The following is a 13,549-nucleotide window of genomic DNA, read 5'->3' as shown; positions in this document are numbered from 1 at the left end:
ATGAATTTAGCCGTAATCTTTCAAAATAATTTTTTTTCCTAATTGTCTCGGTCTACTGCAGGCTTCTTTATCCTTACATAGTCTTATCCCTAAAACTGATAAACAGGGAATCTTCAATGCCACTTTAATTAGGCATGATGAGGATAATAAACAATGATCATAAGAAGCTAAATTTAGGGGTTTAATGAAAACTTGTTTAATAAGTTAAAAACCCTCCTTTGAGACGAAGATGCTGTTGGACTCAGTCTTTCAAATGCAAAAACGACAGTTATCATAGATGAAGCGGAGGTCGAGGAGACATCTCAACGCACACTGCACAACAATCGTCCATGGATCTCTCTAAGCTTATATCTTTTGGCTGCAGTACTTGCTTCTTTGCCATTTTTATGTAGTTTTAATGTCATGGTTTTCTCGGTATGGGTTCATTAGGTTTCTCGGTATGGGTTCATTAGATTTTCCATCGATCGTAGAGAATTATTAAAAGAGCTATGTGTTTCACGTGTACTTCTTCAGCTATTCTTCATTTGTTTAGTCCAGTGTACACCATCCGGATAGAACCAAACTATCAATATTGTGTTTTTTGCACTCCCTACTGGGAAAGAGATTCAATTAAAATGAATAATGATCGAATCCACTCCATAAATTGAAACATAAATTACGATGGATACAGTGCATCACTAGTTCCACCGATTTGATAGAGAGTCGCTTAAATCCCATCATTATTTCACTGAAGTGTATTCAGCAGTAGATTTTTTTCCCCATTCAGGAAGTTAAAGAAAAAAATAATGAAGGGACAACTGTACAAGGAGTCAATTTGGGGTTCCAGCTTATTATGTACGTAAAAGAAATGAAACTATTTTCTTCCTAACCTAGCCAAATGCGACTCGTGTTTTGCAGCTGCTGCTCTGTCAGCTGCTTCTCGTTTAAGTGTCCTCTTTGCCCGCCGACCTGTTTTACTTTTTGTGGCTTCCTTTTGAGCCGACTGACTAGAGCTACCAGCACCCGAGTCTTGAAAATTAGACTGGAAAACCGGCCTCGGCCTTGCTTCCTGACGACCGCCCCTAACATATCCATTATCTCCTCATCTCCAGTTACCAATTCGAATACTCGATGAAGAACCGGTAGTACACTTCATCTAGATCATCTTCCAAGTATTCTTCCGCGAAGAAATCGTAATCTTCAATCTCGGAGTAGGCATTTGCCTGCTCCTCTACAGTCAATGGTTTAAACCATGAAGCTCTCAGGAGAAGACAAACACTCTCCTCAAACATGTAATCATGAATGCTGCAAGTATTCACCAGCAAAAACTTAAGATAAAATGCTATACCTCTAGATTAGAGAGCACCTTTTCACTAGAAATGTAAACCAAATTAAAATGTAATTCAAAGTGACATTAGCAACCGAACAACAACAACAACGACAACATTCTTCAAGATGTATGTGATTCAAAGAAGCAATATAACATCGACATGTCAGACATGCGCTAGGATCAGTTAAAATAAGTCCAAATGGATCCTAAATAAATAAGCCAAGTTTTTAAATATTTTTCAATGATGTGCATAACAAGACCATCACTTTGATCTAAACAATCACATCCACATTAACAAATGAAACAAGAAATTGAAGAGAGAGATTAATACCTGCCATCAAGTGAACGATGAACATTAAGGAATTCGAATGGATGCTTACACTGGGGGCACGTTGGATTCTTACTATATGTTGCCCATTGAAGAATGCAAGTCACACTGCAGAAAACACGAGTAGAAAAATGTTATCAGTATCAAACCAGCTTCACTTTGTTTAATTAGAAAAAAAAAAAAAAAAAGGGAAAACTAATCTATGATGCTTTAGTCCTAATCGTTCTTGATATCTAAACTCCAATCATAGATAAAAAGCTTAATGAAATTTAGAATTAAAGATACTGCTGATATTCTCTTAACTTAAGAATTGATAAGATCATGGACCAGATTTCATAATCATATCAGATAAAATCAAAGCAGAACTTCATAAGCTGCCCCTAAAAAGTAATAGCTTATCCCTCCAATTTCGTGGGAAAGAAATAGAATCTCCAAGTCTTTCTCTTCAGCTTGAAAGCTTCAGGAATGAAATACTGAAGACAATTTAATAGCTAAATACAGAAAACAAAACAAAAGCGGAAAGAGAATGCACTCTGCATAAGATGTGATGTAAACACGTAGAATCAATGATTTACAGTTTCAATGCACTTGCACATTCTCGATGCGCAATGCATAGCTCGATTTTGTGAGTGCACGAGAGGCAGGAAGGGGGCAGAGAGAAAGAGGGAGAAAGGAGGGCAGTGACAAGGTCGAAAACTGCGCAACGAAAGACACTTGAAAAAGAGACGAGAATAAGCTTGACTGCTCACACACTGATATTACTTTCTCTTGTCAAAGTCATCATCCTTGCACTCAACTAAGCATGACCAATCCTAGAATAGCCAACATCAAGAACAGGGATGCAAAACTCTCTTACAAACGAGGTCACATTCAATGTGTTTAAGGCAATGAAGTTCCCAAATGAGATTGAGGAATGCTCAGCCATTTCAGTTGTTGACTCTTTGGTGGCAGAAAAGCTTGAGCAAGACAACTTTGAGGAAAACGAGGAAGAAGATGTTGAGCAAATAGATTGGTTGGAAGCCAATTCAACAATGCCGAGCTACACGAGGAAGTTTGAGTCTCTGGACTTGGCTGAACGAGGACACAAGCCATCTCCGCCATCCAGCAAAGAACCACCAGTCCTAGAACTTAAGCCTTTGCCACCACATTTGAGGTATGCTTACTTAGGAGCATCTTCCACCCTTCCAGTCATTATTTCTGCTTTATAGACAAAGGACCAAGAGGAGAAGCTGCTCACGGTTTTAAAAGAACTCTAAGGGGCCATTGCTTGGACTATAGCAGACATAAAGGGTATAAGTCCCTCATTTTGTATGCACAAGATTCTCTTGGAAGATGATAAAAAAGGGTCTATAGAGGAGCAAAGAAAGATGAATCCGATCATGAAAGAGGTGGTTAAGAAGGAGATAATCAAGTGGTTGGATGCGGGGATAATCTATCCATTGTCAGACAGTGCATGGGTGAGTCCAGTTCAATGTGTTCCTAAGAAAGGGGGGATTACTGTTGTAGAGAATGAAAAGAATGAGTTAATCCCCACAAGAACTGTAACGGGCTGGAGGATATGCATGGATTATAGGAAGCTCAATAAGGCCACCAGAAAGAAGGCAGAGAGCTAAAGGAAGGCCGGACAAGAGAGAGATCCAAGATCCAGCCAAAAATTCTTTCTTCTATATGTTAGCTTAATTCTCTTTTGTTATTTGGATATTAATTTAGCCATGGGTTATTCTGGAACTTTGGATCTTGTAAATCTCATTATGAACTAATTTGTTTTAGCTAGGTTTGCTAATGGAACCAAGATTGTAAGAATAACAATTTGTTTCTGAGATGCTATTAAATTACTATTCCTGTTCATTCATGTGTGTTAATGCCTATTTCTATTCTTGATTGGCCATCAATTTTAGGATATAAGATTAAGATTAATACTGGAAGGGTTAGTTTTAATCGGATCTAACATGAATGACGCTTGTTCAATAACCTTGCTTGGTTGTTGATTAGTGAATGGTATAAGAATATATTATTCACCTTGCATAACTTAAAGAAACCTGAGCTTAGATCTACATTCTGAAAGCTGGATTCACATAAGAATATGCTGGAAATGGTTTAAGGAACCTTAGTAATAATTAATTCGGAAGAATTTTATGCAGTAAAAGAGTTTCTGTTAACAGGGATAGTAAATGCTGTAACATATCGGTAACATTTTCGGTCAGACTTGCAATTGAGGGGAAGTTAGTAGATATAGTTCATTTTCATCATTAATTTACAACCCATAATTACAATCCTGCTATTTTTAATCACTTTTGACCGCATTTATTTTTGTACCCATTTTATTACGTCAATTTGGTGAATTTTTGTCAAACTCATTCTTTACTTAATTTGTGGATTACATAATTCCAACATATATTTTTGGTGATTTAATCTCTGTGAGACAATATATGTACTTCAGTACACTTTATTACTTATACGATATGTGCACTTGCGAGCATAAAATCACGCAACACTTAGTCCGTCCAAAATAACAAAGCCAAGAAGCTTATAAAACAAGAACTCATAATTAATGAAACTGCTGTCATTTTAAAAGTGTCCCAACGGAAAAAAACTAGAATTTACTCAAACAATACGGACGGGTGTATTTTGGGGATTTTGTTTGGATTTCTTTTTGAGAATTGCAGGTCACAATTATGAAAAATGTTAAAAAAATAAAAAATAAAAAAGTCATGTACTTAAATTTTCCTAACACCTCGTCAATCAAAAGCACAAGAACAATTAACAGAGCTGTAGAACAAGGGGAAAAAAGAACAGAAATAAAATTGATGATTAATGAGATTAAGAAATATAAAAGCTTGTTCGATCGAAGTAAAGAACACTAACCAGTTCGATCTAGAGAATCCTTGGAATCGAGAGAAACACCATTGGATTCTAGGGTTATGATATCATCAATGTCATCGTATCTAGCAGCCTGTCCAAAGAAAAAAACACACAGACGAAAATCCGTTCGGTTCAGCGAAGCTATTGATCAACTGAATGAGAAAAAAAACGTTGAGAGAGAGAGAGAGAGACGATGAATCAGGAGAGAGAAGGAGAGAGATAGGTACCTCGAGTAAGGCTTCAGTGTTCTCCTCGTCGGAGGCAGCGTTAGCGGCGGCGGTGGCGGCGGTGGCGGCGGCGGTGGCGGTGGCGGCGGCCTTTGTCTGCACTGCCGAGTTCATCTCCGCCCCCATTTTCCTTTGTCGTTGCTCTCCTGTTTCCCTCGTTTTCAAGGGCTTTTACTTTGGGCCTGGCTCATGAGTTCCAAAATGTAAATCTGGCCGAATTTAAGGGAGAAAATCGAAAATATTACTTAGAATAATGATACATACATTTTATTGAATCAGTAAAAAATAATTTTAAGGGCACGAATTTATATTTTGAATGATATAAATGTAAAGATAAAAAAAAAAAGATGATAGTAACCTTATTTTCTTAAAATTTAAATAATAAAATTGAAATATAACAAAATTTTTTATATATTATAAAAGTAACTTAGGTTATATTCATTTCACCTATTTGAGTTTAGAATTTGAGTTTTGTTACAATGAAAAGCTCTCAGAAACAGTCACATCTAACTTTTTTGCTACAGTAAAAAATTCTCACATAAAGTCATATCTCAACTCGAATTAAAAACTCGAATCAGCGAACTAAACGGGCCCTTAATTTGATATCTTTAAAATAATGCTTATATTACAAAATATGATATTACATGATAATTATTATATTATTTTTGCTATTTTTACAATATTATAAGAATTTTGTTAGATTTCTATTGAAAATATGAAATTATATCACTGAGTATAATTATCTTGGTTTTTTTTTTTTTTTTTTTTTAAAGTGTAAATTAAGTAGATGTCACTTATCCGATCACAAGTTATTTTCATCTTAGAGGAACGTAATACATTTAGAAAGGGAATAGTTTCCATTTTTTAAGTAAAAGAGAATAAAAGTTAATAGCAAGGGCCCGTTTAGTTCGCTAATTCAAGATTTTTAATTTGAGTTGAGATGTGACTTTATGTGAGAGTTTTTTACTCTAACAAAAAAGTTAGATGTGACTGTTTCTGAGAGTTTTTTACTATAACAAAACTCAAATTCTAAATTCGAATCAGTGAAATAACTGGAGCCTTGATTTTCATGATTAAAATTATTAGCATATTTCACAAAAAAAAAAAATTAAATACATAAACAAATTTTCAAAATGTATATTCACTTCTTCCGTCTCTATAGTTGTTTCACCATTTTGCTATTTCCTCTAATTATGTTCCTTTTCTTTTTTTTTTTTGAAAAGAAAATTTGATATCAAATATAATAAATTACATACTTAAAATTAGTTGCAAATGACCACCTATTATAAGGGAATTAGACCCCAGACATTAACTGAATACACCAGTGAAAACAGATGAAGCACATGGGTAAAAATAAGTACTGCAACTCAACTAAAAAAGATCCGCTCGGCACAAACAAAATTAAGCACGACCAAAGCTTATTAAAAAGAAACACTACAGTCGATGAATAAGACCAGTGGACCAAGACTAAACCCTAAATACTAAGAACAAAAGCGACACAACCTAGTTATAAATCTAGCTGTATACAAAGACACGCACCGTTGATTACAATCTTAGACAGACAAAATCGGAATGTGGAGAAATCATCTCCATTATTATGACATATAAACCTAGCAAAAACAACGCATTTATTAAAATTAACAAAATACCATAAAACCTATAAGGAGCCTTAGTCACATGGAAAAAATGTAGGTGACATTTATTGCATGCTCTAATTGTCATTTATTGCAAGCTTTAATTTTTGTTTTTCTTTATTAGAGTACATGGCCATTTATTTTCAAATGTTGCTTGTTGTTACAATTATTTTAAGAAATTTTCTGTTCACTACAATTTCGTATATGAATTAAGCTGTAATCTTTCAAAATAATCTTTTTTTCTAATTGTCTCAGTCTACTACAGGCTTCTTTATCCTCACATAGTCTGATCCCTAAAACTGATAAGCAGGGAGTCTTCAATGCCACTTTAATTAGACATGATACGGATTATAAACAATGATCATAAGAAGCAAAAACTTGTTTATTAAAAACTTGTTTAATAAGTTGAAAACCCTCCTTTGAGACGAAGATGTTGTTGGACTCAGTCTTTCAAATGCAAAAACGACAATTATCATAGATGAAGCGGACTTGAGCGGCGCAAGTTAAGGAGACATCTCGATGTTCTCAGGGTCCGTACAACACCAATGTCAAAGTGTCAACGCACACTGCACAACAATCGTCCATGGATCTCTCTAAGCTTATATCTTTTGGCTGCAGTACTTGCTTCTTTGCCATTTTTATGTAGTTTTAATGTCATGGTTTTCTCGGTATGGGTTCATTAGGTTTCTCGGTATCGGTTCATTAGATTTTTCATTGATCGTAGAGAATATTAAAAGAGCCATGTGTTTCTGGTGTACCTCTTAAGCTATTCTTCATTTGTTTAGTCCAGTGTACACCATCCGGATAGAACCAAACTATCAATATTGTGGGGTTGTTATTTTGCAACAAAACTCAGAAAAAGTTTAAACTCAAGTTACAATTTTATTCAAGTTCACGCTCTTTTAAGTTCCAACTTTATTCAACTTTACTCAACTTTATTCAAGTTATAACTCAAATTCAACTCAAAAACTACACTCAAGTTACACTCCAAAAGAACAGGTCCTGTGGTTTTTGCACTCCCTAATGTGTTTAGATTGGTGATTGTATTATCTTTTCACGCTTTAAAAGTATCCTCTCTTAAAAAAAGAAATTTAAGGTTATACAATTCGTAGGTTAATATCAATTACCAATTTTGGTTTTTTCTTCTTTTTTTTTTCTCCCTCCTTTAATTAAGATAGCTTAATTAATTAACCGTTGGTTATAAATATCTATCTCCTCATACAAGTTCAATTAAGAGATTAATAAAACAATGCACGGTATAAAAAAGAACAAAAATAGTAAAAAATATGCTAATATGAAAAGTTTAAGGAAGTATATAGGCCAACTTTTAGTTATAGAAATTAATAGACCATAACTTATTAAGTTATGATTCATAACCAGAGAAGTTATAGACAAACTTGTCAAGTTAAGGTTCATAGTCAGACAAGTTATGGACGAAAATCGTGATTTATGAACAATAACTTATCAAGTTATGGTTCATAACCACACAAGTTATGGACGAAAACCGTAATTTAACCTATTTATTAACTTATATAAACTATTAACCTATTAATTTTAATTCATCTCAAATGTCGACTTATTTCTCTCTTTCTCCCAAAAAAAGAATAAGTTAAATTGAGAACGAGATTCAATTAAAATGAATAATGATCGAAGCAACTCCATAAATTGAAACATAAATAACGATGGATACAGTGCATCACTAGTTCCACCGATTTGATAGAGTTTCGCTTAAATCCCATCATTATTTCGCAGAAGTGTATTCTGCAGTAGATTTTTTTCCCCATTTAGGAAGTTAAAGAAAAAAAAAAAAAAGAAGGGACAACTGTACAAGGAGTCAATTTGGGGTTCCAGCTTATTATGTACATAAAAGAAATGAAACTATTTTCTTCCTAACCTAGCCAAATGCGACTCGTGTTTTGCAGCTGCTGCTCTGTCAGCTGCTTCTCGTTTAAGTGTCCTCTTTGCCCGCCGACCTGTTTTACTTTTTGCGGCTTCCTTTTGAGCCGACTGACTAGAGCTACCAGCACCCGAGTCTTGAAAATTAGACTGGTAAACCGGCCTCGGCCTTGCTTCCTGACGACCGCCCCTAACATATCCATTATCTCCCCATCTCCGGTTACCAATTCGAATACTCGATGAAGAACTACGGTAGTACACTTCATCTAGATCATCTTCCAAGTATTCTTCCTCGAAGAAATCAAAATCTTCAATCTCAGAGTAGGCATTTGCCTGCTCCTCTACAGTCAATGGTTTAAACCATGAAGCTCTCAGGAGAAGACAAACACTCTCCTCAAACATGTAATCATGAATGCTGCAAGTATCCACCAGCAAATGTAAACCAAATTAAAATGTAATTCAAAGTGACATTAGCAACCGAACAACAACAACAACAACGCCAACATTCTTCAAGATGTATGTGATTCAAAGAGGCAATATAACATCAACATGTCAGACCTGCGCTAGGATCAGTTAAAATAAGTCCAAATGGATCCTAAATAAATAAGCCAAGTTTTTAAATATTTTTCAATGATGCGCATAAACAAGACCATCACTTTGATCTAAACAATCACATCCACATTAACAAATAAAACAGGAAATTGAAGAGAGATTAATACCTGCCATCAAGTGAACGATGAACATTAAGGAATTCGAATCGATGCTTACACTGGGGGCACGTTGGATTCTTACTATATGTTGCCCATTGAAGAATGCAAGTCACACTGCAGAAAACAAGAGTAGAAAAATGTCATCAGTATCAAACCAGCTTCACTTTGTTTAATTTAAAAAAAAAAAAAAAAAGGAAAACTAATCTATGATGCTTTAGTCCTAATCATTCTTGATACCAATCATAGATAAAAAGCTTAATGAAATTTAGAATTAAAGATACTGCTGATATTCTCTTAACTTAAGAATTGATAAGATCATGGACCAGATTTCATAATCATATCAGATAAAATCAAAGCAGAACTTCATAAGCTGCCCCTAAAAAGTAATAGCTTATCCCTCCAATTTAGAGGGAAAGAAATAGAATCTCCAAGTCTTTCTCTTCAGCTTGAAAGCTTCAGAAATGAAATACCGACGACAATTTAATAGCTAAATACAGAAAACAAAACAAAAGCGGAAAGAGAACGCATTCTGCATAAGATGTGATGTAAACACGTAGAATCAATGATTTACAGTTTCAATGCACTTGCACATTCTCGATGCGCAACGCATAGCTCGATTTTGTGAGTGCACGAGAGGCAAGGAAGGGGGCAGAGAGAAAGAGGGAGAAAGGAGGGCAGTGACAAGGTCAAAAACTGCGCAACGAAAGACACTTGAAAAAGAGACGAGAATAAGCTTGACTGCTCACACACTGATATTACTTTCTCTTGTCAAAGTCATCATCCTTGCACTCAACTAAGCATGACCAATCCTAGGATAGCCAACATCAAGAACAGGGAAGCAAAACTCTCTTACAAACGAGTGAACTAATGTTTAATGATAATGCCTGTATGTGAGAGCCCAAATATGAGAATAGTAAGTTCAAAGCCCCCGTTTGTTTCATCTTTTTGCTACAGTGCTTTCTCTTCAAACCTATGAACCAGACGGGCCAAAAGTTAAAGACTTGCTACTAGAAATCCATTTTGACATGCCTGTTTCGTAAATTCCAAAAATGTGATAATCAGAAATTTAAACAAGGCAAGGCCTCATAACAACAATTCTGAAAACAAAAGAAACAAAAATATAGGACAACAACCAAATATACGAACCAAAGAAGAACAACATTATTAATGAGACAAACATAATCATCATCAAGTAATAACAAGATAGGAGCTTCAGCAGAAACCAAAACAAAAAGAGAAGCTTTTAAAGTGCAAAAATTTAAGCACATAATAACAAAGAAACTAAACCAGAAAGTAATAATTTAAAAAAAAAAAAAGATAAATAGAATTGTCAGACAAACCAGTAGGCGTGCTCGCAACCTTTTACAAGAGCTATTTCCTGAAGCGCTATTTTATCCAAACATATAACACAGATCCCACCATGATTCCCAAAGCTTCTTTGTTCCTTCTCTAAATTACTCTCCTTTTCACCCTAATACAAACCAAAAAAAAAATTTAAAATTTCCAACCCAAAAAAGGAAAACCCAAATTCCAATTAACAAAAAACACCCTAAAATTGCATAACCGACATTAAAAAAATCTGAAATTCCACGAAATTCTGATATGGTAATCGCCTAACAACAGATAAATGAACCAAAACGCAATTTGAAAGAGAATAAAGAAAATGATTTTCGATCGATCTGAAAGAGGGAAGAAATACCTGATCTTCGATAGACAAATGGTGAAGAGCGGTTAAGAGCGGTGGGTATTTGTTCAACGACGTCCATTCTTGACGGCAGAGAAGATTTGAAGAAAAGTTCTTTCTAATAATAATCTATCACTGAAATCAATACACCAAATTATATGGAAAGAGAGAAACAATAGATGCTTGAGAATAATTCTGATTCTTTTTTTTTTTTTATGAAATAGAAATCGACTGGAAAGAGAGAGAAGAGAGGAGAGGAGAGAGAGAGGGGGGAGACCCTCTTCTGAGGGAAGAGAGAAAATGAAAAATTACTGAGGAGAAATGAATGTGGATGGTATAAAAAAGTTTTTTTTGACTTTTTTTTTGCATTGACTCCTTGATTTTTCGCGATTAGCAGATTAATTCTTATTTATTTATTTTTTTTTTTGAAATTCGTTACAATTTTAGTCTAATAAAAAACGCTGTTAAATTTTTGTACGGAATTGACCACGTGCAAATCACGTGATCCAGTAATGAGATTATGAGGTCAACCGATGTCATTTGCTCTTTTATCCAATCTCCGAAATCAGCGAACACAAATTAAAAAAAGGGAATATTTCAACCCCATATTCAATCACATATTCAAACTTACTAGCGAAAAAAAAAAGCAAATTCAAAAATTCACGAATAGACTTTAAGAAAACAAAGATCAAACCCAAATTTTGTCCACATACAACTTGCAGATCTTCAACCAATTGACTTTCAAAAAAAAGAAAAAAAACTAATAACAAAAGCTAAACGCAAATTTTCAATGTTTCAGAAATCTCAAGGCCCCATTCACTTCGCGAATTTGAGTTTTTAATTCGAGCTGAGATGTGACATTTTCTGAAAACTTTTCATTGTAGCAGAAAAAGTTAGATGTAACATTTTCTGAAAGCTTTTTACTGTAAAAACTTAAAACTGAAAACTCAAATCGGTGAAATAAACGAGACCTAAATTGCATTTAGTTTCAGGGTTTCAGAGTTCATAATTCTAATTTCAATCTTTATTTATTTGTAAAAAGTAAAAATTTGTTCTTGAAAGTCAATATTTACACTATGTTTGATATGATGAAAAAGTGAAAGGAAGGAAGTGAGTAGAAGAATTATTAGATGAAAAATGATCGAGTTGGTTGTTTGGTAAGAATGAAGAGATGAGAGAAAAGAAAATAAGATGAAAAAAAATTATAGTGGAGCCCATCATTTTTTATCTCTCTTATATTGGGAGGAAAACTCAAATTCACTCATTGATGGCTAAATTTACTTTTATGTCCATATTTTAAAATCTAAATTAATATTAAACAATTGATAAAATAGTAATTTAGGCTATTATATGTTTTCTTTTATCTCATTATACTAAACACTATAAAGAAAAATCAACTTCATTCTTTTCTTTCACATTTTCTTTCTTTTATGTGTTTTCTTTCCATCCTCTCTTCTTTCTCTCTTACCAAACGGAGTGTTAGTTTGAACGGTTGTGATTTAAAATTTAAACTCTGATATGATGTGTTGTGTGGGAAAATGTGACGGACACATGGATGAACGATAATGCGACATGTGGCCTTGACTATTCCCCACCGAGCGAAAAGCCCTCGACGTCTACGGACCCCTCCTATTCCGCTGCGAAGGCCCAAAGGACGAAGTCCAAATTAGGGCGACGATCCTTTATGGCGTCGACTGATCGCGCCGTCAAGATTGAGGCATGGAGGTCTCTCGACTGCAGAAAAGGCCACCGAAGAGGGCGATTGGACTAAGCAGTGCTGACGACGAGGGGAACGTTCTTTAGAGGACGTGACGGGTTACGTGCAACAGTGGAGGACGTCTGCAGGCATTAATTGCAAGCTCTCAAACCGCCCCACATAGGGGACATAAAAGTATTACGGAAAAGCACAGAGCCGTAATAGGAGACTAATTGGCTAAGTGAACAGTGCTGATTAGTGGGCTACGTCTGGGCCTACCGAGGAAGGGCACTTGAGTGCTCCCACCTAGGAAGGAAACCCCCTGAGCGAAGGAAGCCCAGTATAAAAGGAGGAAGACCCCCAATGAGGCAGGGGTTGAGAAATTAAAAAGAAAAAGAGATTGAAGAAGAGCAATGGCTGTAAATTATTACCTTCTAAACATAAATACAAAGTCACAGTGGATGTAGCTCTCGTTTTATAGAGTGAATCACTATAAAAATTCCTTGTGTCATTTGTCCATGTATGATTTAGTTAACACACAAACACACATGTTCAACAAATCCATACACGTTTAATACACCCACGGCCGGTAATCCAAAGGAAAATTAAGAGGTAACCCGGCCGGTTTTTTGTTGGCGAAATTTGACCGTCAACAATTGGCGACTCCGCTGGGGATCTGAAAACGTTCGACCCCCAACTACATAATTATAAATCTCCATCTGTCCAGGGAATATCGGGATGGAAGAAGATCTACGCCCAGTCAGAAACGAAGTCCCACCTCCAGACGCACCACGGCCGGACCTGATGCAGATGCATGCCCAACTAACCACTCTAACCGAGCTGGTGCGTGGGCTTATGACCATGGTGGAGTGCTTAGATGGAAGGAACTCCATGCCGCCATTAGAAGACGTCCCGATGCCGCAGGAACCTACTGTGGCTGGAGATCCGAACTACGGTGACCACCCACATATCCAAGAAGGAACCGGAGATAGGAAGAATCACCGGGGCCTTCCTAGGCCTCGGCCTTCCCAATCCCCCGGCAGCCGTTTGGGACTTGCCGGACTCCGAGCTCCCGAGGACCGGGTACCGAGAGGTCTAGGAAACCCTGAGGTGTTATCCCAGACTCCAGGTGGAAACCTGCCAGGAGACTCAGGATCAGTACGGGTAGGCGGCCAAGCCCGAGGCGGACCTAACGCTCAGAGG

At 36.0% G+C, this 13,549-nt stretch overlaps 1 protein-coding gene and 1 pseudogene across 1 annotated transcript; both read right to left on the bottom strand.

Annotated features, from left to right (window-relative positions):
• Positions 1-684: 684 nt before the first annotated feature.
• LOC21385088 lies at positions 685-4,852 on the bottom strand (annotated as a pseudogene).
• Positions 4,853-8,041: 3,189 nt separating this feature from the next.
• LOC21385087 lies at positions 8,042-13,209 on the bottom strand. Its single transcript, XM_024166661.1, has 5 exons — positions 12,964-13,209; positions 10,666-10,779; positions 10,307-10,437; positions 8,976-9,080; positions 8,042-8,671 (listed from the first exon to the last, which is right to left on the bottom strand). Exons 1-5 carry the CDS (start codon positions 13,207-13,209, stop codon positions 8,239-8,241), a joined length of 1,029 nt encoding a protein of 342 aa, XP_024022429.1. The 3' UTR covers positions 8,042-8,238.
• Between the last annotated feature and the right edge of the window lie 340 nt (positions 13,210-13,549).

This window comes from Morus notabilis, unplaced genomic scaffold, assembly GCF_000414095.1.
Source record: "Morus notabilis unplaced genomic scaffold, ASM41409v2 Scaffold1692, whole genome shotgun sequence".
NCBI lineage: Eukaryota > Viridiplantae > Streptophyta > Magnoliopsida > Rosales > Moraceae > Morus > Morus notabilis.
The sequence above is the reverse complement of the archived record's forward strand: the minus strand, read 5'-3'. Positions and strand labels throughout refer to the sequence as shown.